At 36.3% G+C, this 26,981-nt stretch overlaps 1 protein-coding gene across 2 annotated transcripts; it reads left to right on the forward strand.

Annotated features, from left to right (window-relative positions):
* Positions 1-6,738: 6,738 nt before the first annotated feature.
* LOC121303516 (LIM/homeobox protein Lhx3) lies at positions 6,739-25,344 on the forward strand. Of its 2 annotated transcripts, none has more exons than XM_041234248.1 (6): positions 6,739-7,147; positions 16,192-16,361; positions 17,274-17,476; positions 20,945-21,096; positions 23,275-23,446; positions 23,735-25,344. In XM_041234248.1, the coding sequence occupies exons 1-6, from the start codon at positions 7,070-7,072 to the stop codon at positions 24,151-24,153; spliced, it is 1,194 nt and encodes a 397-aa protein (XP_041090182.1). In that variant the 5' UTR covers positions 6,739-7,069; the 3' UTR covers positions 24,154-25,344. The 2 variants fall into 2 exon arrangements, with proteins under 2 accessions (XP_041090182.1, XP_041090181.1); XM_041234247.1 differs by lacking the exon at positions 6,739-7,147 and adding an exon at positions 11,197-11,750 and having other exon boundaries at positions 16,190-16,361.
* Positions 25,345-26,981: the final 1,637 nt, after the last annotated feature.

The raw sequence follows: 26,981 nt of genomic DNA on the forward strand, positions 1-26,981 counted from the left end.
ATGGTAAAGGAAAAGCAGGCATGTGTTCTTTTACCATCGTGCCATTGAGATGAATGAACTGTATGAGACCTGAAAGCATACATGCCCTGCTCTCCAGTGGAGTGGAAAAGATGCTCAAGTGCCACTTAGCTGTAAAGAGACATTTGTCAATGTTTTAGCCTTTGCTTCCAAAATCATCTCTAAGAAGCCAGACCCTGGTGTCCCAGGAAGCATATGGGTGTTAATAATGTTGATTTTGTTGCACCTCTTTTAACCTGATTGAAATGGGTCACAAAAGTGTGTCCCAGATGTGTCTCTTCACACATCTCTTGTAGTGGATTCCATTTGGGAAGGAGGAAGAGGGGCTGAGCTGATGTGAGTGTTAGCCAGTGGTTTAAGCTTAGAAGCAAGGACTACATTAAGGGTACATTTCCATTGTATTTACCTTCAGCACACCTCCCATTGCTATTGTTTTTAGTTCAGCTTTTTTTTTTTTTGTTACTTTGTTAGGTTTTCTTAACATCTCCAAAGGTACAAGAGCAGCCCTGTTTCCCATTTCTACTGTATATATTGGAGTCACCCTCTATTCTTTGGGAGGCATAGTGCAGAATAAGTGCAACAAAAAAGTGTATTATCAGAGGTCTACACCAAATGCATCATGTCAGTTTTTATTGGTTACAGTAACTGAAAAGTATTTTACATTTTAAGTAGTATATTTTATTTAAAATACGCTAGTAAGTGAACACTACAAATGAACTCCACTTGAATATCTGCAAGTAAAAGTCTGACCATAGGCATTTTTAAACCACAAAAGCAAGGCGTTCTCGAGGTATGGAGGAAACGCTGGTGACTTGCATCCACTGTTTGCAGAAAGTGTTAACAGGAATGTTGAAATCTGCAGCAATGTCTCTTTCTTATACAGTGGTACATTATCCACCACTTTCAACACCTCCAACTTGGTCTGCAAGGATAGTGCACGTTATTGCATGAGCACTATGGCAAGTCAAAATGCATCATAGGATCTGTAGTCCCCAAACAGCACTAAAATACAGAACAGAGCCACTAATCTCAATGCAAGTTAATACAAAACTTCAAAATAATTTGCATTAATAATCATGTTAAGTGAATTTGTATTATAAGAAGCAATTTACATTAAGCCACTCCAAAAAATTTTGTGACCTTGTGGGAAATTTGTCTAATCAGAGTTCATTTTAATGACAATTTACTTTACCTCAATAAATAATAAGGATTCAAAATAAAGCATTATTGTACTTTGAACAGTGGGAACTCGTTGTAAAAGCATTGGGTGGGGGGCAAGTGTTTAAAGTATAAATCTTTAGACTGCATGCCATTAATAACTGTAACTACCATGTAATAACCTGGTAATTACGCATGGCTCCTAGACCTACACAGTAACTACAATCTTATGGTAGCCAGGTAACAGCATGGGATGGCCCAGTTTCATTTAATTACACTTATCACGCCAGTAGATAACATGTAATAGCAGAAATTGTTGGTAGTTATCTAGTTATTACCATGTTACCTGTTTTATGTTTTGTAAAGTGCCAACAAACTTGTATAAACACAAAGTAAAAAGTAAAGGTCATCTACCATGTAGTGGTTTTAGAAGAAGAGATAATGGGCTCTAAAAAGATTTTTACTTTAAGCCTAGGTGTAGAGCAATGTAGAATGTACATATTTTTGCACCAGTAAATCGAATCAAGATGTATTTTTTATATGGATTTTTTTTTTTTTTTTTTTTTAATTAAGTATCTCAAAACACTGATGGACCAATCTAAAGAAAGTCCAGATAGAATACATTTGTATCGAGAAATAGAGTGAAAAGAAAACAAGATCAAAAATAAAACCCATTCGGTGCAATAGTGTCTGAAAAGAATGAAATTATATTATTGAGGTTATTCTTTGCCGCACTCTCTCCAAGACCCCAATGTCCTTGTCCTCTACACTTCAGCGCAGGCACACAATCGTTATGTTTTGCTTTTGAATTGCTTTCCCACCTGAATTAAATAAATGGCAGTCTGATGATTTCAAATGACTACATTTTCAGTAAGATGCCTGGTAATCCTGTTTAATAAAGAATTTGCTAAAATGAATTAAGTACATCTTTAAAGGGGAGAAAATTAAAAGGGAAATAGAAGAGGGGTGAAGCAGAGGTGAAGCTTGGGATTGTTTTACATCCATTGGCAGATTTTTTTTTTTTTTTTTTGTTAAAGTAACATTAATAGTAAGCATATAAATAATAATCTGATTTACTGTTTACAATATACCATGCACAATGAATAATAATAATATAAATAATAATAATAATAATGCATGATGTAGGTTATCTTGAAGCAATTTCTCCTCTGAGTAGTTGTTTGTGCTCTTAAGCTCCTTTGATGCTGAGCTGGGTTTTGGAATCCTAGTTATCTCATTCCTTCCAGACTCCACAGTTTGTCTTTATAATCTTCCATAAAGAGATCAGACTGGCTTGCTGGTGGAGGATTAAAGCTAACAGCCATGGCTCTGGGACGAGCAGGCCCCTTAAGAAGAATCTATTGTTTGTGTTCTTGTGTCAGGCTGCTGCTTTTTAAAATCTAAAGTGGAGCAGAATGTAGTGATTCATTTGCCAAGACTGCCGACTATTATTGCAACCGGATGGTGAGGAACAGACATGCTAAAATGCACAAATGATTTAAATGTATTCTTATATAAATACAACTTATACAAATGTAACACTTATGATGTTATGAAAAGGTTCTGGAAAGGAACTAAAATTCATCTCAGTTTAGATATACAACTATTATATATATATAATATATATAGATATATATAAATATATTATATAGGTATATAGTTTTCAAAAGTTTCACTACTAGGTCTACTATAATTAAATATGTAGGAGAGACGGGTACAAAATTATATAAACACATACAGAATCACTTATCAAACATAAGAAATAAAAAATGTAAATGAACCAATGGTTCAGCACTTTACAAAGAACAACCATGACATGAATGGCATGATATCTGTAGTTTTATTTAAAAAAAATAGACAATGTACAGTAGAGAAGACTAACAGAAAATTAAATGGATAATTAAACTCTGTATCATGATACCTGTAGGTTTAAATAGAAAGTAACAGCTGATCATTACGTCATCAACTGCAGTATGTGGTGAATGACATCACAATCACATTCATAGATTTAAATAGAAATATGAGTGCTGTTGCCATGACATCCAAAGCCTATAAGTACCTCCACTGTTTGTTTTCAAACACACTTTCCCTTGACAAAGGTATGTAAACATATCAAAACTTTGTAAAGTTGTCTCTTTTGCTCAAAAACTTATATATGAATCAGTCATTTTTTTTTCTAAGTATAAACGAGTCAATAGTTTTAACTAAAGCTTGATTAATTATTGTAATTTATAATGTACTTCAATGTATCACATAAACATAGTCCCCAAATGCTATCAGCACTTTCAATACATCTCTCTCACACACACACCCAGTTCAAAATTACCAGTTGGCTCTCTTTCATGCTTCGCTCAGCTCATACCGAACTGCGATCTGCTGAAAAGAAATGGAAGCAATCCAATCTCCCTGCTGCCTTGGATCTCTATCACTCGCTCCTCTCTTCTTTCTCCTCTACACTAACCTTTGCCAAAGGTTCCCACTTCCACTCCATCATTCAGTCTTCTACTAACAATCCCTGTAAACTTTTTTCTATGTTCTCCCTGCTTAGCCCTCCCTTTTCCTACCTTCCTCTATCTCAGCTGATGACTTTGCCTCCTCCTCTAAAATCACAACATCCACAATTTCTTCAATACCTTGCCTCCTTCCCCACCCACGCCTTGTCCTCTGCTCAGAACTGAGCCTTGGGGGACACTTGTTAACTTTTCTTCTCCTTCCTTCTCCAGACTATACAATTTCTCCCTATACCCCCTCCTGTCCTTCTCCTGATTTTACCCCTCAGTGGTGGAATGACTTACCCACCAATATCAGGACTGTTCAGTCCCTGACCACCTTTCTGCACCTCCTCAAGACACATCTGTTCAAACATCTGATAAACCTCACAACTTTCAACTCTACTGGACTATATGACACCCAGTTGTACCAGTACTTGCATCAGCTTGTACTTGCACTGAATCTCTCTCTCTCTCTTCTCTCTCTCTCTCTCTCTCTCTCTCTCTCTATATCTATCTCTATATATATATATATATATATAGAGAGGAGAGAGAGAGAGAGAGAGATAGATAGATTTTCTATGGGTAAGTATCCGGACTTTCTTCCTATGTATAGGGATGCGGGACTGTCCCTACAAAATAGGAATTGTTGGCATATATAGGGGTATGAAGCATGCTGGGATATACATCAACTCTTTGTTAGAAGTGCGTCTTACTTGTAAAAAAAAAGAAAGAAAGAAAGAAAAAGAAACACAAAAATATATAGATTCTACTCAAACGCATAAGAGCATATAAAGTGGTGGAATGTTTGCAATTGCCTTGCATACGTGAATAAATATATAGGCCTTTACATATAACATACACGTTTAATATATTTTGTTTCCAGCATGTGAAAGTTCGGACAGACGTTCCTTTGTAATGTGACGTTTATATATCATGGGGTAAGTCTTTTAACGTGTTTTTATTCATCTGTAATCCTCTCAGATCAGGGCCTAGCTAAACAGGTTGGTTCCGATTAAAAGGTCTGTTGGTAACTAACATTAATTCTGAAGGATTTCTCTCTTAGCCGGGGATAAACAATTACACAGCGGTGTTGTCCGAACACCCTCAATGTATTCCTACATCAATAAACTACATTAGGACATGTTTTGTGAATTATGTCAGAATCTCCTCCAGGTAAATGCTCTAAACAGCTTTGGTGAAAATCTAACCGAATGATAACTTAAAAGGCATGCATAGAACCATAAACATGCTTGTCTGTAATTCCCAGATTTTTTTTCGTTATGCATTTAAATACAAAATTCCATTAAACAACAGCACAGTACATGTGTGGAACGGCCTCTTATAACGTTTTATTACTTTTTTGTTTGTTTGTTTGACACATTTTATATTTCGTTCAGAATTTAGGAAAACACTACCGACAGAAACTATTCCGAATGAATGGCTTACTACGAAAAAAATCGCACGTTTCTGAACCAGCATGTCATTGAACTATACAGTGTGGTTCTAGTAAAACGTTTCGAACAAATAAAAATAAACGCTCGTGCAATGGTTTATATAAAACACAGTGTGCTACACAGACTGCATAATTTTAACAACAGGAACATCGTATTCCACTGTGTAAGAGCATGTTATTTATTTATTATTATTATTATTATTATTATATTATTAATAATAATAATAATAATAATAATAATAATAATTTCTGTAGGTAACATACTATAAAAGTGGTTTCATTTTGATGTTACTGTCTAATATGATTTTAAGGTTGATCAGATTACTAATTAACATACTTTCGAAACTGATTATAAAAATCATTGCATAGTTTTCTCAATATGGAAAATGGGTAAACTCATCAGAACTAGTGTGACCCAGCGTAGACTTTAACAACAGCTGCTCGGCCGGAACGTACGGGGTCGCTAGCTCTGTCCTGGCCGCTGCCACCAGCACCGACCCTTGCAGCAGCGTCACACATGTAGCTAATCATTACCAAAATGGCGAGTTATATTTGTAAATTACCTGCAGCATTTGCTTCTATGGATAGGTAGGCTATACTGTTGGGTCTAGTTCTCCTTATAGTAAAACTTTGATTAGTGCGCACTTTAAAATTGTTGAAATCCAGCTGTTTAACCGTTGCTGTAAATATACGTAAATTACCCTGCATAAGAATGTTACCTTTAAAAAATAAAATAAATAAACGCACAGGAGCTGCAAGGTGTTTATTTCATGTCATTTAAACTGTGGCTCTGTGGTTTAACCATAACAACGCCCGGTCTCTTATAACAGCGCCCTTGTAAACTGTCATCGCATATATATCTGAATAGGCATCTGAACAGCCTTGTGGAATCATTACATGCTTCAAGTGAAGTAAATGTCACCACACTTTATATAAACTACACAGAGTTATTAATCCTGGGTAAACCTAATACTTTAGGCCTTTTAAGAAACGTGTGTTATTCAAAAGGTAGATATAAAGGCCCACTCTTATTAAAACGAGTTCCCTTGCATACACCTCTATTCCTAAATATTTGCATAGACAAGGCTCTCATGCCAGCAAGGGACAGCCCAAAACCGTCAAACTAGTCTTTAGAGATGTTCCTGTAGACAAGTGAATTAACACGGGGAATGAAGGGATTTGCTGGAATGAAAACTGTGGTCCCTTTACACAAGTTGTTTAAATAGTTTATCCATTGTGTGTTCTGCAACCAGCTTAATGAATAGAGAGGCGTGCCTCTGAAAGAAATAAAATAAAACACAAAAGTGCAGACAACAGAGCGCATAATGAACAATTCACAATTCTGTTATACTACCTCGCACTGGAACAAAGCACTGGCAGGAGCATGAAAAGGGACATTTGCATGATGACAATGTCCGGACGCGGGGCTCCCTCTGCGGCTATTGTGTACACTGAAAGATAGACACGTGTTTGTGTGTGAAATGAATTGGAGGACTCGGCCAGAAGACAAGGAACAAGACAGCACGCGCACGCCTCTGGCTTCGCGTCTAGCGACTCCCCCTTTCAGCCTCCCCTTTCAGCACCTTGGACAAGGCAGAGCTGCAGCAGTGTCGCCGCTCAACTCAATGCCTTTGTTATGCTAAAGAGCAGCACCAGAAGCAACTCGGGGTCAGCTGACACTATTTATAGTAAGAAAGCCCTTACACAGCTAGTTATAGGTCTCAAAGTTAGCTTTAAAGCTCTTTTTTTTATTTATCATTCATATATTTCAAGTATTTATTTATTGACGCATTTATGTAATCTATTGAATGGTTCGTTAGTTTAAGTAGTTTGAGGAGACAGTTTAAATATTGACAAGTCTGCTTGGATACAGCAAGTCGGTTTTTTCTTTACGTTTTTGTTTGTACATATTTAAATTAGAAAGGTATTTTTTTTTTGGTGAACCAAGATGTTGCTAGAGCACCCGGGATCCAGCTGTCAGAACCAAAACAATTTCACCAGATACAGCTCCAATCAAGGTAAGAATGTTGTGTTTCTTTAAAATGTATCTCAGAAGAAAGTGAATCGCTTTCCAAAGAATATGCCATGTTTGCTGTGCTGATGCTCCGTGTGTAGTAGGCTGTGCACACATCCTTTGCTTGCTGCGTTTGCGCCGGGTAACACCCTGATGTTTAGTGGCAGGGCACATAATATGCCATGAAATTGTACCTGTCAGATTCCCACTGCGCCTTCTAAACGGAGCTCCTTAAGAAATTCACACCAACGCCAAACTCCATAGCAGGGAACAAGTGGTTATGACAAATAGCTGTGTTTGTTTGGCCAGATAATACAACATTGTAGAAAACAAAAATGACCAAACATAAAATCATCAGTAAAAGTGATCTAAATATTGATTGCTGCATCTTCCATTTTACTCATGCCTCGTCAGAGATATTCAAATCTGGACACAACATTAGATTTAAACCCGTTTCAAATTTGGTATGACTTAAAACAATTGAATTTATAATCATTGAAATATATTATTTCTATGTGTACAAATAAATATGGACCTACACTCTGATAAAGCATGTGTCACATAATACCAAAGGCAACCCTCTCAGAAGGTGGTTGTGGCGAGTGTCGTGGTATTGGTTAATTTGTTAAAATGAACTTACAGAATACTGAAACAACCACAGTGCTGTGTTTTAAAGACAATGGAATGTGTGTGTAAATAAAACGATTTAACTTAACACTATATTGTTCACATGCATTTTTACATGGTAAATACGAATTTACTTAAAAGTGGTAACTATTTATGTATTCAAGCGATTTTTGTTGACGTCGTAGGCCTATCCCTTTAAGTAACCTTAAGCTGTCATTTTTTCGGTTGCGTTTAGCCCCGCTGGCAGTAGACGGTATGAATATGTAATGGAGTCCATTGTTAGTAAATGATATGAACAGATGTAAAGCGCGTGCTGTCATTCCACACCACCATTACTCATTGCTGTCAGGCAGAGACCACCTAGACACTACAGCCCCGTAAAGACACAACCACGACTTGCCTGTGCGTCCATGCGGCAGCTTGTGTGCCTGGCTTTTGACCTCCCCTTGGGACCTGCACGCTCAACAGGTAGTGTGTCATCACGACAGGTGCACGGCTGTAATGGTCAGGGGGTGCAGGTCTAAAGATTGCACACACCTCTACAAAACGAGGCACCCACAGCTAAACACATAGAAGCAATACGTTTTCCACTTGCAAACTGGAGAAAAAACAATAATACACACAAAGGTAAAGATTATAATCAATATGCAATTCAAAATGTGTGCTTTCAACAAAAAATAAATACATACAAGCATAAATACATACATATATATACACACACACACACACACACAAATATATCGTATTTTACAATCCCCATAGAGAAAGCTTCAAAATAAGTACAATATAAAGTAGATATTAAACGTCAGTAATCTATTTGTGTATGTTGCTCATTTAAAAGTGAAGGATTAACTTCTCTTATAAGTTGTATAAAACTACTGAGATGACTGCATTTTCTAAACTGGACAAAGCACGGGCTCTTCTAAATTACTATCGTGTTTATATTCGTTTTGATCTTATAAAAGCTCAAAAAATATGACGGGGATCTTGTGAAAGTCGCTTTAAATCTATGGTAAACGAATACATGAAACAACAAGAAAGAAAATCAAAGTCACCTTCAATTATATTAACTAAGTAACTGTAAAAAAGCATATATGCAATCCACACACATCAACTCGAATTTATAAGTTATGAAATTATTAATGACTATTAACTTAATAGTAATGCTTTCTTGTAAACATTCTGTCATAATTTAATGTTTTACAATTACTGTTGCTGTATTTATTTATTTATTTATTTATTTAGTATGTATTATGGATGATTTCAAACATAGCGTATAATATTTTATTAAGCCAGAATTTGTGGCGTATAAATGTGCCCGTGGTTTTACACTCAGTCTTTTATTTATCCTCTAAATAACAAACTTGAGATTCCAGAAGAAGAAGAAGAAGACATACATATACATACATACATACATACATACATACATATTATACCGTGTGTCATACGCACATCTCAACTTCCAAAAAACCCAACCACAATAATATACATCTTAAAATACAAACAAACATAAATACAGCACACACGTTATAGCCAGCGGACCAAAAAATGTTAATTTTCGACTTAGAATAGACTGGTGCATATTGCATATTTATAATGATAAACTGCTAAATATCCGGTAGAGTCGATCTAATGGAATACAATGGAAAATGTGTAGTTTCCTCCTAATGTGTCCTTTTTCGTGAAAACCCCATTAAGATCAAATTGCTTTCCCTCGATGGACATAGTTTTATTTTGCCGGTCATAAGTATCGCTCATTTTATTCTATTACTGTCGCCTGTCCCTCCAAAAGAGCACGATCAATAAGATACAAAATATCATTAAAACGTAAAAGTAAGAATGAACATTGAAGCATCCCGCACCTTTCACCAAAATGTGTTTCATATACTCTGGAAATGCAGGCAAACGGGGCATTGATTTTGAATTCATCAGAGGAGACATCAGCGGTGGCACTACGCTTGATTTCCCAAGGCACCTTTCTGCACTAAAGATCACTGTCAATACAATGTATCTGGGTGTTATCTCTCTTAACATGTTATTGAATTGCCGATCCTTTCCAGAGTAAACAGTTGTCTTTGAGAAGTCATTGTGTGGACATGTCCTGTTTTTAAGACATAGCTTTTCCACCAATCTTCTTGCAGTCTGTTAAAAGAAATCCGACTGACACGAAATCGGACGATTTCAACGACATGAAGCGCCTTCCGTTGTTTTTGCAGGCGTTGGTGATAATTACTTGGAAGTCTGGAGGTTTAGAGTTCAAAATGTACCATGCATTGAAACCATATAGTCTGTCAATACCGAATACACGTTATTGTACCTATTCATCAAAGTGTCAGTGTTTAGGCCTCCCTGTTAAGCGTAAATAGTCCAGAATGTAGTTATTCACTGTATTATTCTCCATTGCTGGTATTAACACATGATACAGCAGACGCACAACAAGGTAATCAGATACACACCCGGTTAAGAACTGTGCGCTTGTTAGTATCAACATCGACAGTGCGAAGCGTCCTTATTCTTTTCTGAAAGCAATGATCGCTGCCTTGCCTTTTACTATTGTTGGTGTCAATGCTTGCAGAATACAATCGCTCTTTAGAATGAAGTGACTTAGCATTTGCTAATAACATGAGACTGATGAATTACAATCAGTGGAAAGTGGGAACTGTCCTTAAACAATGTTTAATAGTACTGTTTGGACCGACACGCTGATGAATAAGGGTGTACACTAACAGTACAACACCTGTCAGAACAGCGCTAAACTCACAGTTACCACCCCTTGATATAAGCTTCTCTAATACACTCCTTCTGATAATCTTATATTTGGCGATATACATTTTGATCTGTTGTATTGTTCTGCTCTCCGTTGCTCTACATTGACTCTGAAATATGGACCCTACTCAACTTTAGATTAACGCTCTACCCACGTCTAGCCTTATTTAAGAATCGGCTTTGATAATATCACCGCCCTCCATTCTTAGTGTCTTCTGCTCTCATTTGTAAGTTTAGCTTGATCTTCGACATCTCACTGATAACCCAGCAAACTCCCTATCAACAGTTCCTCGACTCCCAGCTTCGTGAAATTAGAATGGACTTTATTGTACAATGTAGCAGCAAGGAGTTTAATGGACACATATACGTTAATTAAATGTTTCAGGAGAACACATTGTGCCTATTAATCGTCGTTATTTTTTAAATTCCAAAGGCACGCCGTGTCAACACAGAAGTAGACCTATAGACCTGCTAACTTATCCAAGTATGCTGGTATAATAAATTCATTTTAAATATGAAATGAATCGTCTCCATATTGTTTTATTGATGTGTTACTTGCAAGGCACAACTATTAACTGAATTATGTTTTTGACGTCACGGTCAAAATGACTTTATACGTGTGCTACACACAAATACGGTTTAATCAAATCCTGAAATAAAATAAAATATTGAAGCAGAATACACAAAGATGACTGAATTTAGAAACAAATATTATATTAAATATTATATATGTGTAGCGCCACTCTAGAGATAATTAAACAAGATCAATATACTCGGGCATACAACTGAACCCATGTGTTTTGCACCCTGTTGACCTTTGAGTCCTTGAAAGCGCTCCACCTTTCCACTTATTGTCTGTAATGATATTCCATCTCCCGTGCCTCCTCTAAACTCCTCAGTCACTAGGGGTAACCGCGCTGCACGCTCAAGCCTATGTTCTCTCTTGCATTCACGAAGCCAACTCCAGCGCACTGTACAATCCGCGAGAACCTTCGATAACAATACGCCTGTGGGATTTCTGAAGTTGCCTGCTCTTGAAAAAGCCTATACATTTATACTGAACTGAGGAAAATCATCATACCGTGAAGGGAGCCCCTAGTTTTGTTGTACACAGAGGGATAATGCAAGATGGAGTCTCTTATCCAGTGTAACGCATCCAGTGAAGCACCAAGTACGGATATGCTGCTTGCCTTGTTAGCTCAGAACGAAGTGCTACGCAAAGGTATATGCTCTTAAAGATATTGGAAGTCTTCTCGAGTCTTCTCGAGTTTGAAAAAAGCAAACACGTATACATTATTAACAGCATGCTGCTCTCTTTCTGTGAGTCAGAGTCAACTTTCTAAATGACTACGAACACTACATTAAAAGTGACGACATTAAAACGTTGTGTTAGTCATGAACGCAAAGTAAGGATGTTGTTTTTTGGAAGGGAGATATGCATAAGTACATGTGAGGGGTTTCTGTTAGCTTCGGCTGTCGGTTTATATAATATATTTTCAGATTGAAAATAGTTTTATTGAGCGGTGTTTCATCCAAGCGGTTTCAATTCTAAAATACAGGAAACCTAATATTTATTGAACTATGCATCCGACGTAGAAATATCAGGTCAGTGTGATATACAATGAGCCCACTAAAATGAGATTATATATATATATATATATATATATATATATATATATATATATATATATATATATATATATATATATATATATTGCCACTTGCCACAGTTCTAGACATTGGCATGCTAATCCATTTGCATGTGCAACGTCAGGAGAAATGTTCTTGTATTATATTAGGGTGCCTTCATATTGAGCGGAGGATGTTACCTCTAGTCAGAACTATATGTAATACTGTTCGCTCTCTTATCTCTGTAATGCACCGGATTACGGCTAAAACAGGGAGGCCAGGGATTACGGGCAGAGAAGGCAGATCAGCGAGGGGACAGAGGGGGGGGGGGGGGCACATATGTCTCATCTTTTTATTCTTGCACACCACATCACATTTTAAATCACTTTTTCGAATAATAAATTACCTTGATGTATATTAAACCTTTGTTTCATATCTAGTTTATTTATAAACATGTATTTGTTCTTAACAAAATCATACCCTCTTCATTGACAGAAGTTAAATATTTTATTTTTTGTTTCCTTGTTGACGTATAAAACAATTATTGAAAAACATGTATAATATATTATGCATTTTTTTTACAAGTAGGCAAGATAGTGTTAAACACAGTTCACAAATAAAAGCATTTCATTAATGATCGAAACATATAGGCGATGGCAATAATTATGAATAGTAACCATGTTTACCGAAGCTGAATCGGATGTGTCTAACGAATTATGACAAAAAAAAAAAAAAAAGTTGAAAAAAAAAATCGAGAGGACGTTAATTAAGACTTCTTGGCAAGACAAACTACTAAGATGAGCTCGCTGTTGTTTCAATTTATAAAAAATGTAATATTGAAATTGATTGCAAAATCTTTATTTTTTATTTTTTAAGTTATAATATCTCAATTGTCCTGTAGCTTTGCACAGCGTTATAAATTAGCAGTGGGGCTGTGTTCGCGCATCTGTTGCCTGAGTCGTTCCACTCGCAGGTGTGCTGCAGTCATGTCACAAACCTCCTTAATGTTCTCTAAAACCAACAAAAGAAAAGTGATGCTTCCGTCGGGTAGGAGCTACAAGCTTGCGCGCGTAATTAATTATTTAAAAGATAAAACCTGAAATGTAGGCTCCCATCCTGAATGTTAATAAATGAATAAATAAATAAAAAGTGTCTCTTTTTACCCAACGTCCAAAAGTAACGTGTAAAACAAGAAAAGAGAACTGATAATAACACATTTCACGCAGCACGTTAGTAAATTATTATAAAGTAATTTCTGGGAAAGCGCTGCTTGTCATTGTTTAAAATAAAGTTACCATTAAACTCAGTTTGAAAGGATTTGTCCTGTGCTATTGATACAGGTGTATGTGGTATTAATATTATTCTAGCGTTAAAATGTGTTTCCAGATATTTATAAGACGGGCTGTGCTCTTTAAATTAGACTGTCTTATATTTCGCCTCCTGTCCAGTTATTTTGCAAAACGAAAGACTAACAAAACCCTCTCAATTTGTATATGTCGATTAAAAAAATAAATAAATAAAATATACAGTTTAGCGTATATATTTATTTTTGCAAAACAAGGTTTAAATCCTGCGTGTTAAACTCAGCCTAGCTCACCCGGATATACAGGTTCACCCACCCCAAAGACCCGACTGCCAGAGGGCCTGCTGCAAGGAGAAGACTTTCGTGTTCTCAACTTTACAATTAATACACCATGAGGGGCAAGCTGTGTTAAATAACCGTATTTAACCGCTGCTACACACATTTTCCCAGGTTCCACACCTGTCACCTAAAACAACGTGTTCCCAAAATGAACAACTTGCAAATGTGAGTGTACTGACCCACAGACTGACTTCAACTTTATTTCTCGCTACTGCAAATAAATTCTGTTCACAAAACGCAAGCAACTTCAAATAAATTACGAGCTTTGTGAACTGGACCGATTACAAATAAGACTTTAGGAGTATAGTCTGTTTTATAGGTGATTTATTTATTTATTTATTTTTACTGCCAAACAAAATTCAGCATTGCAGCATAATACTGCAATTCATATACAGTGGTATACTGATAACGGTTAACAGACGCATTCTATACATTTCGATATTGCTATACGCCATGAGGCTTCTTCACCGGCACTGGTTGGCTAACGAGTTAATAGCTGTAGCCATTATCTCTGCTTGGTTCCTTAGGGGATTATTTTTTTTCACTGCCTGGTTCAGATACAGAAGGCGCTCAAGATCGGTGTTGTTTATATGACCATCTAGGTTTACAGTCTACAACACACGGGAGTGTATGTAAAGGAGGAACAGCGCTAGCACTTTTAATAAGCTGAAGGGTAGTCTCTGAATGCACAAGTCAAGGAAGACGCAACTTTTCTTTCTTCTGCAAAGGAAACATCAAACCTTGAGCCTGGATTTCGGCATGCAGAGTAAGGGTCTTTCTCCTCAAGTGTCTATTCAAGTGGTCCTTCTCCCTTGAGATTGGGGTGTTTAGTGGGGGAAGAGGGGAGGTCTGTGACATTTCTCAAGAGTCAATGTTCATACTAATTTAAGAGATTATACTTCTTTTTTTTGGGGGGGGGGGGGGTGATCAGATTAGACACAGCCGAGCAGAAGACATGTGTATTTTGTTTTAATAAGACAGTGTCTCTAAGCTGTCCCCTGTACTGTTGAAAAGACGAGGAGCTCGAGTTCTTTGGTGTGATTAGATCGGTGGATGTCGCGTGCCCGGTATTGTTTTTTCCTCCAAAGCTCTTGTTTACGGAAATGGGCTGTGAACCTTGGACTCTTACTTTAGCTGACAAGTCCTGCGTGTTTTTTTACACTTGCTCTGCAGTTTGTGAAGTTGTGTGATTTATACTCCAAAACCACAGCAATAACCTAAACACTATTTCCTCCAATAGAGCTACACCAATTGTTAGAGTCAAATTTGATTTGTTTTTCGACATACAATGCTGAAATGTTTGGATTGCTTTTTTTTATATAGTTGTTAAATAATATCTGCTTTTAGAGCAGGGGTTTTGTTTAAAATGTTTTCATGTTCAATATTTCCTAAGTGGTATACTTCTTTTACATTTTAATATGCTGTGGTTTTTGTTGATAGAATAGTACTTGCATGCAAATTATTTGCAATTAATTTAATATTAATTAATATTTCCTAGTCAATGTTTTGAACTAATAGCATAATTTGTATTTTGTGATAGCGATTTTATTTGTATTTTCTTTTATTTAGATTGTGGGTTTGTGTAAAATACAAATAAAGGCTTTTAAAATATCGAAATATTCGTTTAAAAGTTTGAAATATTGACACACATATACGCGTGCAGTGAGCTAATGATTTTAGTAGCCTATAGTTCAATGTAGAGAATGAATGCCCCTGCATTAGACTAACACGAGCGCACAAAATATATATATTTGTATGGATAGAATGTTTTTGTAAATTGCAAATAACATATCGTTTTTTTAGTTGACAAATTATTTGATAATTGTATCAAATAAAGCAATTATAAATTATTGGAATGTTCCACAAAAGTAATGCAGTTGAATATATCTAACTGTGCAGACCAGGGCATACTGTTAATGCATGTGTGGATTTCTTTGAGATGTGTCGCAATATGTATTGTCTACTATCGTCTTTCAAAAGCAAGGTCTGCGTGTAACAGAACAACAACGGTAAACACGCGCGTAACGGAGCGCTTTGAAAACATGTTTAATACGTATGCTTTCCAATTTACCAACACAGCTCTTTATTATTATTATTATTATTATTATTATTATTATTATTATTATTATTATTATTATTATTATTATTTTGTAGGCTAACCATTCAATATAGAGCTGTATAAATAATATAACAAGAATAGTATGTAAACCTACTACGACTAAAAATGAACTTCACAAACATGTGGTTGATTGAGGAATAAAAAAAAAAAATCAAACATGTAACGTCTATTTGAGCTGAATTCCAACATGCTTTTAATACTACCAATAATAATAATAAAAATACTAATAATAGTAATAATAATAATAAAGAGATGTGTTGGTGTCTTGCAGAGATCCCTATGTGCGCAGGCTGTAACCAGCACATCGTGGACCGGTTCATTCTCAAAGTGCTGGACAGACACTGGCACAGCAAGTGTTTGAAATGCAGCGACTGCCAAACCCTACTGGCAGACAAGTGCTTCAGCAGAGGCGATAGCGTCTATTGCAAGGAGGACTTCTTCAAGTGAGTGATCATGCATTGTACTGTCCTATACTCTGACAAGCCGGTGCCAGCTTCTTAATACCAGTGAACCACATGCGTGCGCTGTAAACCAAATATTCAATATTCAATATTTAATATCTTTAAACTGCAGTGTTGGTGTTTTTTGTGCGTCTGAAGTCAAATAATTAAAATAAACACTTTTGTTTTTAAAATCTGTTGCATAATATGTATTTAATTTTAAACATGAAACAAGGAATGAACGAAATTAAATAAAATGGCTTTGATTAGTTTACTGTACCATATTTATGTGGGATATATTTGTTAAATAATTTTTTACAGTGCAAGTATACTCTAGAGAACTATACAAGTCATTGCAATTGTATGATGAAATTGCTGGATGCAGTTAGACTACTTACAAAAATATCGTACTCCTGGATCTATATACAAGTTTTACATTTTGAAATCTGACATCTTTTAAAATATACAGTGATCTAACAAAAAACAACTAGCCTATATTATCTTCATAACACATGCATTGTAGAAAATGCCATTGTTTACGTTGAAATCCTTCATTTTATAATCCAGAAAAAATATATAGGCTACAAAAGAGGCAAACAAATATTTCCCTTTAGTAAGTATTATTAACATAAAATAAATATACTTCTATAGGTTTTCTATACATCTATACGTTCTATACGTTTAAATAACGTAGCTGATGATTCTGCATTGGTACACCTACTGTATTGTATTGTAAAGGGTATTTTAATTCCTATTTTTGTTTGAATTTTGATTATTTTACCCAAGGCAAGATTTAGCTTTTCTGTGTGTGGTGTATAATATTGCTGTAATTGCGTTAAGATGGTGAGGGGTGTATTTGCTTGTAAGAGGATACACCTTAAGAATCATATAAATCGCTAATTGTATTTCCAAAAGGAGGTTTGGGACTAAATGCGCCGCCTGTCAGCAAGGTATTCCGCCTACACAAGTGGTCAGAAGGGCCCAGGACTTCGTTTACCATCTTCACTGCTTCGCCTGTGTCGTGTGCAAGCGGCAACTAGCAACGGGAGACGAGTATTACCTAATGGAGGACAGTCGTCTCGTGTGCAAGGCTGACTATGAGACCGCCAAACAAAGAGGTGAGTCGGGTGCTGCAGCCGAACCTGTCCCTCCTCATACACTGCTCATGACTGGGGGTATATCAGCCTCTACCAAGGATACCAGGGTACTGTAGAAATACACGTTTAACAATGAAACATACCTCTTGTGGAAGAGATTCTAAACACATGCAAGTGTTTCGTTGACTTGTTTTAGACGATAATTTAAATAACCAAAGAGTTTCCAAAATAAACATTACAAAGTATATAGATACCAAAACGTGTTGTATTACGTTTATTTTTATTAATCCTTAAATGCTTGGTTTACTTTTAGAATCTGGTTGAGCAAATGCACTAATAATAAACCATTTTTAAAAAAGTTAAAATCGAATTAATATGGTGAAGTCAATCTGTAAATCATTCGGTACGTTTCTTTTTTTGAGTAAAGCCTTTATTGTCTTAATAGGGTTCGTACAAAGTATTTATTTTTGATGCAGAAAACGTGTTGGCAAAATATATAGGTCTTATTGCAGTATAAAAACTTTGGAAAAGGCATTCCTAGTTTCAAATTTTCACGCCAAAAAATGTAAACAAAATAAAATAATTTTGAATACAATCTAAGATAAGATATCTAAGATATTACGCTCCCAGATTTAGGAACACTGAAATTATTATTATTATTATTATTATAATAATAATAATAATAATAATAATAATAATAATAATAATAATAATAATAATAATAATAAACACGGTAAACAATCATTTTCGCCAGTCCTTTACTGTCTTATACACGGTGGTTGCGGGAGACCCGTGTAAAATAAGTTAATAGTAAGGTTGGTTGTAAAACCTCAATTTTTAAAAACAAACTCTAGTAGGCGTATGAACACAATAAAACGCCGTTAATACCAAAAAAATAAATAAAATAACGTAACGTAAGTACAACAATACGCAACACATATTTAGTAAGACCTGACCTCAGACAGCCGCATGCCCTTTGTGTGTTAGGCAGTGTAGACGGTTGGCTTTCAGAAAGCAGAGGCTCCTGATGTCATCCAATGCACTGTTAAAAAGCCAGGCACATTTCTACTCGTCCTTTCCGCCCCCATGTTTCTTTACATTTTGATTTGCAATGTTATTCTCAACATTTCTTCAATTATTGGAAAATAAACACTGCTAGTTTTTCAATTTCACAACATACAGTATGTCATCATGCATAATACCTCACTACATATATATATATATATATATATATATATATATATATATATATATATATATATATATATATATATATATATATATATATATATATATATATATATATATATATATATATAAGGCTGTAATTCGAGTCCAAAGACCACTGTAACCATTTGAGAGGACTAAATATAGTGGAGCTTCAATAAGTTATCTTTATAATACGTCTCAAGCTACATATTATAATAATAATATAATTATATCATTAATAATAATATAATAATATAATAATAATAATATAATAATAATACTACTGGAAGAGGAGTTGTGTTTTGGAGACATTCTGCAAATCCATATAGGTCTAGTTAAAATAATGAATATTATAGTTAAATCTCAGAATGCAATCTGCTTAAAACTGGCATCAGTAATACAAATAATTCAATTATACTCCAAAAAAAAACAAAAAACATAAAAATGTTACTGCAGTTAAAATAGTTCTGCATATTTAAAAAAAAAAAATTATAACATTGAACAGGTTCAGTGAATTAGTACTTGTAATAAACCAAGTCAAAGTCTTCTTCCATTTTGTAGAAATGTAGTTAAAAAAAAAACCTTTGTAGTATTTTATACACTTAAAACCAAATGTATAAGAATTAAACACAATCCCTCAACAGATTTGAAAACATCTTCGCTCCTATTGTAATTGTTTGAAAGTATACTGTGTGTTGCACAAGATTAATGTTTAATTCTTTATAAATGATGTTCTGCAGTGTATAGTATCAGATCTGTTTATCAAAAATAATTGAGATAGGCCTCTATTTCAAAATGATATCCAAATTATTTTTCAATAATAGTTCTGGTGTAATTAAGAAATGAAGCATGAAAAATCAATATACAGACGTAACTCTCCTTGAAATTGCGCTGGCCTGAACCCATAGGCATCAACATGGCTGACAACTATTTAAACACAAGCAGAAATGCACCTTTCACATGTCTGTCAAAAGCTGATCTGATAGCGACCTTTTGTTCAGAACTGCGCTCTGCTCGTGCTCCCGTCTAAATGACTAGAAATGAAGGGTTAGCCGAGCCGACGTGTTAGCCAACGCTTTCACGTTGTACCCACTAACCTTTCATTAACAACCGTTTTGAACTGTGAACTTCATCTGTGAGGTCAACAGGTCCTCCATGAAACACTTGACCCACCTGTGCTAATAATCCCTGCAGCCAGCCTTCCAATCAATAGGGCTCTTCATCTGTGCTGCAAATTCAAGTACACTGGAGGAAGAAGAATGGACATTCCACTGTGAACACTTTCCACCACATCTGTTGGGACGACAGTCAGCAAATTATTCAGCCGAAACGCACAAGCATGCCCTTCAGGGCCAGAAAACGTGTTTATTATGGTTTTTTTTTTTTTGTTTGTTTGTTTGTTTTTTTAACTGTCTAAATCAAAAGAGCGTGGCGTTGAAAAGGGGTGCATCCAGTCTGATCACTTTGTCACCCATTTTTCAAATATACATATGACTTATAATAGCATTTAATATTATTTTGCAGTCTAATTCTCGTCTTCCCTCTTTTTGAAAACATTGCTAAAAATTCGAAATACAAAATTAGAAGCTGGATTATACCAATAGCAAAATTAAATGAATATAATATAATTAAATGCTGCATTAACCACAAATGACAATCTTGTAAAGAAGGCTCATGTGAAGGGATTTAACACGTGTTTAATTAAAAACAGAAAGACAAATATCCCCTTAAAACCAACTGATTCGGTGGGTTGTATTACATTGTATTTTGTAACTAACGTTCAGCAACATTTTAAGATTAAGCACAAAGCTTGATCCACATCTCCGTGGCTGTTTATTTATCATATAGGTTATGTATTATAATTGTGAGTAATACAAATGATAAATTAGATTACACCTGATCATTTACACAATAGCAAGATTGCTAGTTAGAAAGCAGACTCAGTCAACCCGAATGGCATTAATGCACAGCAGAAAAGAATTCCATGCAGAACCTATATGGTCCTTTTGGGATTTATGTGCAATCCGTGTAATGTTCTATAAACAAGCATTCTTATATACCATTCTGAAAATGGTGTAATGTGTTACATTTGGAATTAAAACATTGATAAATCTAATCTAAAATGTAAAAAATGCATGTGTGTATTGAACACAGAGTGTGTTTTATTAAAGTTGTTTTCACGTTATATAGTATCCACGCATGTAGCCCAGTTTGTCTTAGTCTCCTTGGAGTTTCCAGTCTGTGAAGCCGGTGACAGCATTACAGTTCCCTGTATTTCAGAGGCAGACTCCACTGCGAAACGACCCCGGACCACCATCACAGCCAAACAGCTAGAAACGCTGAAAACCGCCTACAATAACTCCCCAAAGCCAGCCCGACATGTCAGAGAACAGCTATCTTCGGAGACCGGGCTGGACATGAGAGTAGTGCAGGTATCTTATTTCATCTCAAATTCTATTGGTAAAAAGCAAAGAGATAGCTGGGGGTAAGTGTGGGACTGGAACGAGACAAACAGACGCACAGGAAAATACATTTAAGAAAACCTAACTATAAAGACAGATAGAGATATTATGGTGCATACTTCTTTTTTGCCTGTGTATACACGTTTTTATATGTGTGCTAAGGCTTCGTTTAATGTGTTGTACCTTTTAAAATAAGTAAATATGTTTTGCCTTATAATAGATATTATAGAAATTGGTTTAAGATTCAGAGCATAAAACGGACAGTTATTTTTATTTATTTATTTGTTTGTTTGTTTGTTTATTGTTGTGCTCAGGTGGGGGTCGTCTAACTTGTACAAATACATTTGTAATTCGATTAATACGTACGTGCTAGTTTAAACAATCGCTTTAAACATCATAACATACAAAGACGAGTTGTGATTCAGCACACATTTTCTGAATAGCGACACTGGGCTGAACGATGCGGTCTGACCAAGCCCCCTGCAACCCATGCCTTCAATGCTGTATGGGTACATAACATGATTGATAACCAATGCATGTTATGTACGGGAGCCTAAATTCCACGTCAAAGGTATCGCATTCTGTCGACAGACCAGACTGGTAAAGGCCTAGTGACGTTAAATTGTACTTTAAATAATTACATATTCTAATTTGCCTGCATATTATAGTTATTCTACCGTTAAACTACAGTTACCATGTCAGTAATTTGCAGTCAGGCTACAAGTCATAACTGTATCCCTATAATTTGTTTGTTTCCTCCGTTTTTTATTCATGTTTATTTTATTTAATCGAAAATACAAATTGATTACGGGAAGCATTTGCCTTTACAAGCAAAGGGGTCTAAACGTACATACATACGGTCATCGTATTTAAACACAAGACCTTCCTGAAGAATCGTGACGTATTATGAAACAAGCCTATAAACTATTAAAGTTGACGTGCTCTTGCCCGCACCTGTCAACTCGCCTGGCCCGCGGGAGACGTAGCGTCATAAAACTCTGAAACCGATTGCAGCTTCGAAAATCTTATGAAACTAATGTGAAATAAATATTGCAAATAACACATTTACACCTAATATATTACCTTTATGTTGTTTAAATTTAAAGTTGTGCTATCTCGTCACACGACACATTTGGCATTTCAATAAGGCAACTAATTAATTTCTGAAAACATTACATAATTGTGGCTTGCTCAAATAAAAACTAGGTTGGCTTAAATCTTGTGTCTGCAACACAAAACGACTGTGCTGATTTGAACACATTTGCTTTATTGTTCAGCTGTGTTGGCCTTAAATCAAGAACTACAACAGTCCATGAAACGAAATAAAAAACAACTTTTTTCATGTGATATATTCGGCTAGTTTTTTCCACGTGATAAAAACATCTATTACAAAAGTATTAAGTTTATAATATTGGTTAAAGAACTACAGGGACCAGCTTTTCATAAACAGCACTACAGGTGTGTTTGTAGGGCTTTTAGTACAGGTGTAACACAAGCTAAAAAGCACCACCGATTCTGAAACATTGTGACATGAATTATAAATAGCCCCTCTGAGCCCATTAATTATTTACTGTTCAAGCTACAGCAACAGGCCTTGTTCTAGCACAATGTATATGAATTCATGAATGAATTAATGGTTTCATCAATTAATCTTGGAGCCAGCCTCAATGTGTTAAGCAATGCAAATATTAATACATGTTTAGAAGACCTACAGAATACAAAACACCTACCTAACGTGAGGCTTACAGTTAGTGTACGTGTTAGAAAAGCAATAGCACACATAAGTTAATGCATCAATTTAATAAAAACTACCAAAGAAAATAAGAGTGCTCGCATGTTTTACTGCATATGCAAAATTTATCAGCTCATGAAAGGAAATGTATAAATTAAATCATGAAAAAGCTCTCCTTCTCTATCTCTATAGATATTCAACCCACATTGCATTGGTTCTTTATTATTATGGCTAAATCTATGGGGGGGGAGGGTGGAGGGTGTATCAAATAATTGACAAGTGGACAGATAATCTTTTCAATTTAATACATAATGCAGAACACACTATTCTTGAATCAGCCAGCTAGTGTAGTTAAACGGATCCACGCCCACTCAGGACACAGTGATGATATGCCTCTGATTGTTTCCTCAATGCAGGTTTGGTTCCAGAACAGACGAGCCAAAGAGAAGAGGTTAAAAAAAGATGCAGGCAGGCAGCGGTGGGGCCAGTACTTCCGCAATATGAAGAGGTCCCGGGGGAGCTCCAAGTCAGACAAGGACAGCATTCAGGAGGAGGGGCTGGACAGTGATGCTGAGGTCTCCTTCACAGGTACCACTGGTTTGCCAGCTTTTAAAAGTGGTGGTCTTGAGCCGGACAATTGCCCAGTTGTTATTATTATTATTATTATTAATAATAATAATAATAATAATAATAATAATAATAATAATAATAATAATATGTACACACAAACATACATATCAACTTTACTGTAAAATTTTCTTCAATGTTTCAATATTACATACAATAATACACTCTGGTTATTACACAGCAACCCTAATCTGTACATTAAAAATGAATAAAGCATAAAGTAAAATGACTGTTATATTTATTTTGCAGATGAGCCATCTTTGCCAGAGATAAGCCACTCCAATGGGATATACAGCACCCTGAGTGAGGCCTCCCCAGCCTTGGCCAGACAAGCAGGGAGCCATGGTGCCTTCCCAATGGAGCATGGTGTGATCCCAGCCCAGAACCAGTACCATGACATCCGTTCCAGCAGTCCCTATGGCATGCCCCAGTCCCCCAGCTCGCTGCAGGCAATTCCTGGACACCAGCCACTTATCTCCAGCCTGGCCTACCCAGACTCTGGGCTGGCCATTATGGCCCAGAGTGCCCAGGGAATGACCCAGGCCATGCGAGTGTTGGGCGGAAATGGACCCAGTTCAGATTTGTCCACTGGGAGCAGCGGGGGGTATCCAGATTTCCCCGCCAGCCCTGCCTCGTGGCTGGATGAAGTGGACCACACCCAGTTTTGATGATCTGGTCCTCTTTCATAAACTATATTGAACCCAACAAGTCTTTTAGGATCTTTTTCTCAAGCCCTATAGGACAGGAAATTAAAAAAAAAAAACATTACTGGTTACCAAAAACAAAGTTATTTTTATTTTCAACAGGAACAGATGATCAACAACGTGTCAGACCTTCACTGTAAATGGGGGTTTGAGTCTCTCAAGGGACTGAACACAAGAAGCTGAACAACCAAGGGAAAGAAAAAACAACATAGAATAACCAGGCTTGCCCCCTGACAGGGGGTGTCTCTCTTGCACTGGAACCAAGCTCTTTTAAACTGAAGTCTACACATTGTTGGGAACACCAATGCAAGATTCATCAAAGAGAGAAAAATCTGTAATAGGTAGAGACTTCATTATTTGATAGAAATGGACCTTCTCTGTGAGAAATGGATGTCCATGGTGAAAAAGTACAAGCATCAACAATAGATACTGGACTGTAGTTCCAACTGATGACTGAAGACTCTATCATGATCTTCCTCAGATGGGCAGTGGCCTGGAACAAGCAATGCAGGGTCCTGATGCTTACTAGCTAGTGATGCCCATGCATTTATTTAGATCTAGCTGTCCTATGAATGCCAATACAATCTTTGTCTTTGTTTCAGTGGCTACTATTGGAACTATAATGTGTACCTTCATTGATTTGTAGGGTGTTCTTGTAACTTCCTGTCAGTCAAAATGGGTGTTTTGGTGTCGTCGTCCCCCCCCCCCCCCCCCCCCCCAAAACTCTTCCGAGTGACTCGAGATCCTTACCCTTGCTTTTCTTTCAGTGTTGTAGGTGTGAGATCTGGAGAGGTAACATTCCTTGTCTGTCTTTTGTATTTTCGATCCGAACACCGCAGAGCTTGTTTGTCATGTTTCGATTTTCAGTGTCTGATTGTTGCCAAATGTCAAATGTGACAGCTCATATTTTCTGGTGTTTTTATTTTTACAACAAACCCCCACCAGACAAAAAGTTCAAGGATTTCTAACCAAACTCAAATACTGGACATTGTAGGGAAACAACCCCAGTAAAAGTGGACCCCTGTTTATAAGTGGCTATTCTATGCATTTGCCTGCTGTCTTCAAATGTATCTTGTAAGTCCCATTATACTGATTACATTTGGGTGTGCTGGCCCCAGGGCGGTGTAAGGGTTTGTTTCTGTGGAAATGTTTTATGTCTTTTATTTATTCTCTCTGATGATCAAATTATACAAGTCTTTAATAAATTTGTCAACTAAAGTTTGCAATCTTTACTCTCTCCTAAATAAATGCCTATACATTGTCTTTGACTTCCACATTTCAGAAATCCATTTTATTAGCCCCACCAGCTCTGTTCTACTAACCCTGGTAGTAAAATAGCTTATTTATTCCTTAGTTTTCTTTATTCCAACATTACTTAGACAATAGTCTTTGTTTCTTTACATTCCCCAAAGTTACCATTTTATTACCATTTGAAAATATTTTGCCCCAAAATAACTTTGTCAAATAGGAATACTATTGTGGCAAGGTTACAAATTATGCATTTACAAACCTGCACAGTATTCTACTGAACACTGAGGTGGTAAACATGTCTATAAAAGATAGCAAAGACATATACAAAAGATTTAGAAGTGAGTAGTTTTTTTTAGATTTACGATTATAATGTAAATACAGTATAATCGTAAATCTCAAAAAACTACTCACTTCTAAATCTTTTGTAGTCATGTTTGTATTACTTTAGTATAAATACATGTTAATTTGGATTCATATGTTGTTTTTTTCTGACTTTATGTGAACGAAAAGACACACATTTGCCCGTTTTCCCGTTGGAAATAGTGATATTTTGAAATATCACTGTCCTGGTCACAAAAGCAAAGTTTGTGGGGAATAATAGCCATTTTTTATACTTTTGAGGCATAAGCAATTAGGAAATAACACTTACTACCCAGGAACAAAATTGTTACACAGTGTTATTAGTAGTATTTTTAAAATGTAATAGTCACCAATTATTTTTTTGTTGTTTTCCCCCCAGCTTAGCAGTGTCCAATTATTTGTTTAGCTCAGCTCACTGCTACCACCCCTGCACTGACCGGGGAAGGGTGAAGACAAACACACTCTGTCCTCTGAAGCATGTGCCATTAGCCACCTGCTTTTGTACACACTGCAGACTCACTATGCAGCCGCCCTGAGCTACAGCATCGGAGGACAACACAGCCCTGGGCAGCTTATGGGCAAGCCCGCAGGTGCCTGGCTAGACCAGAGGGGTCGCTGGTGCACTGTGAGCCGAGGACACCCTGGCCAGCCTAACCCTCCCTCCCCCCGAGTGGCGCTTGGCCAATTCTGTGCCACCCCCTGGGAGCTCCCGTCCTCGGTCAGCAAAGGAATAGCCTGGATGAACCGAAGACGTCCAGACTATAGGGCACATCCTGGTGGACCACACTCAACACAGGATGCACCACTCAGGAGCCAAAGTTTATATTTTTAATTAAAATGTTCTTTTCTTTTTACTTGTAGATTGCTAATTTCCTGTAAAATGAATCTGATTAAATCAAATCAAATCAAATCAAACTCGACTCGACTCAAGTCTTACCCCCAGTGACTCAACTCGAGTCCCAACACTGGGCTGTGATTGTATACTTCTGGCTGGGAGTGGGGTGTTTGGTAGACCGGTCAGTTTGTAACTTTGGCGTTCGTACCTCTACTGCAAAACAATTTATAAAAATTTATTTGGAAAGAACCGATAATTTCTCAATTTTACCAAAATGAAGAAAGCAAATGTTTACTGCATTCAGTTCATGCATAGACAAAATTTGGGTACTGAAATGTGAAAATAT

Source organism: Polyodon spathula, chromosome 33 (genome assembly GCF_017654505.1).
Source record: "Polyodon spathula isolate WHYD16114869_AA chromosome 33, ASM1765450v1, whole genome shotgun sequence".
Lineage (NCBI taxonomy): Eukaryota > Metazoa > Chordata > Actinopteri > Acipenseriformes > Polyodontidae > Polyodon > Polyodon spathula.